Here is a 2083-nt window from a genome sequence, read left to right as displayed (position 1 = left end):
CCCCCAGGAGGGAGGGGACTAGCGGCTCCGCTGCGGCCGCCGCGGCTGCACACGCCCTCCCCCGGTTCTCCTCCCCGGGGCTCCGCTCCGCGCGCCGGCCGCGGACATGTTCCCGGGGCTGCGGCCGGAGGGTGCGTGCGGACGGGTGCCAACCTCCCGGTGCCCCCCTCGGCCTCTTTCCCGCTGCCTGCGGGGTTTGCGCCCCCCACCCCCGCTCCTCGGCACCTAGCGCTCGCCCGCCAGGGGGCGAGGCCAGGCTCGGGGTTAGGATGAGGGAGGGGGTGAGGGTGGGGGTAGGGGGCTGGAGCCCAGGCACCTGCTGGCCGCCTCCGTCTCGGCAGCCCCCACCCCTCCCCGGCCGACCCCCTCTCCCCCCAACGAGGCCGAGCCTCCCGGTCGTTTGTTCTTCCACTGTATTCCACACTCTCGGAACCGAGACAACTTCCTCCACCCTAGCGGGAGCCAGAGGGAAAAAAAATATTTGTGAAAAGAACCCATCCAAGCTAATCCTTTTCTTTGTTACTAATTCACCAAAATAAAGGCGTAATGTTGTCTATTTCTCTTTTTAAATAGTTTTCTGTCAACTTTTTTTTCTTTTAAATAAGAACTCTTTCTTCCTATCGCAATTCCTGGATCTCATCTGCCAGAGCAAAAAAAAGAAAAAAAAAAACAGAAAGAAAAAAGACTGTTAATCAGTATTTTCTGTAATTAATGCTTAAAAAGCGCTGGTTGTTAAAAAAAAGAACGGTTGTCTAAGAGCACTATCAAAATGAAAACTTCGCGGTGGGAAAAGTTTGAAGACAAAAAGTTTGTTAACAGGGCTCATTTCTGCATCGATGGGATTATAACCTCGTTATTTTCTTTGTATAATGTTCCATAGTTTTCGAAATTGGTATCACTAGCATTCATACTAACCACGAAAAATAATGTAAGCGGCATCCCAAAGAATGACTGTTGATTTTGGCCTTACACTTAAAAACAATAATAAAAAAAAACTCGACTCAGCGTTTTCAGCTATTGTTGAAAACTGTCGTTTTCATTGTTGATGACAATGAGGGTGGTGTGCACATTCCGGTTTTTCATTTGAAAGTTGTGCACCCTGTGTCGGCCATTCTAAAACAGTTTTAAAAACCCAGCACTGTTCCTCAGGACCCTTCACAAGTGCAGTGCTTTCATATGAGTCATAATTTTTATGTAATATGGGTCATAATGTGCGTATTACTAAATTCTTTGCATGCCATGTAGCTCTCAGCCAGAGATGCCTTAAGGAATGTGCTTTTCTCTAGAAACATTCTCCTTGCCATCCCGTTTTTTTCCAGTTAATTTTCTCTATTCTTATCCCAGATTCTCTGTGTTCTTTTGACTTTTAAAGTGATGTGTTAAAATGAAAAATAAAAAGTTTGTATATCTAGACAGTGACATTAGACAATACAAAAGGAAATAGCCTCCCCCAACTTGAGTCCAGCCTGTAAAAAGGGAACATGGCAGACTCCAGCCAGGTCAAGACAGTTTCTTGCATGCTTGGTGTCCTTACCTCTCTCCTCTCTTCTGACTATACTGAGGTTTCACAGATTAGTTGCCTTTCTCACCACAGCAGGATAATCTTAAAGCCTGTGAACCGCTGCTCCAGGTTTAACATGATGTTGGCAGCGGTCAATGGAGGTTGGGGTTCCACATGTAGGTGTTTGTCAAACTTACGGGATGCTCCGCGTGAGATTTGCACATTTCACTGGACATAGATTTCCCTCAAATATTTTTTAACGTTATAAATATTAAAGTCTAGTTAATGATGCTCACACTGAAAGTTTAGGGTGCACTGTCATGATATCTGTAGCTTGCTTTGAGATGCATCGAAAAATAAGATGAGGGGCACCCAGTTGGCTTAATCGGTTAGATGCCTGGCTCTTGATTTTGGCTCAGGTCATGATCTCACCGTTCCAAAGTTGCAGCCCTGAGGTGAGCTCTGTACTGACAGTGCAGAGGATGCTTGGCATTCTCTCTCTCTTTCTCTCTATCTCTGCCCCTCCCCCATCTCAGAAATAAATAAACACTTAAAAAATAATAATAAATTTTAAAAAATAAT

General features: G+C 45.8%; 1 protein-coding gene across 1 annotated transcript in view; it reads right to left on the bottom strand.

Annotated features, from left to right (window-relative positions):
- Positions 1-1639, bottom strand: part of KAT2B (lysine acetyltransferase 2B) — a 99929-nt gene extending 98290 nt beyond the window's left edge. Inside the window, exons 1-2 of the mRNA XM_029938770.1 lie at positions 1590-1639; positions 20-452 (exon numbers count right to left, since the gene is read on the bottom strand). Coding sequence (XP_029794630.1) covers positions 20-452; positions 1590-1639 — 483 coding nt within the window. The remainder of the gene's footprint in view (positions 1-19; positions 453-1589) is intronic.
- Between the last annotated feature and the right edge of the window lie 444 nt (positions 1640-2083).

This window comes from Suricata suricatta, chromosome 5, assembly GCF_006229205.1.
Source record: "Suricata suricatta isolate VVHF042 chromosome 5, meerkat_22Aug2017_6uvM2_HiC, whole genome shotgun sequence".
Taxonomy (NCBI): domain Eukaryota; kingdom Metazoa; phylum Chordata; class Mammalia; order Carnivora; family Herpestidae; genus Suricata; species Suricata suricatta.
This window is presented reverse-complemented; position numbering and strand designations above follow the sequence as displayed.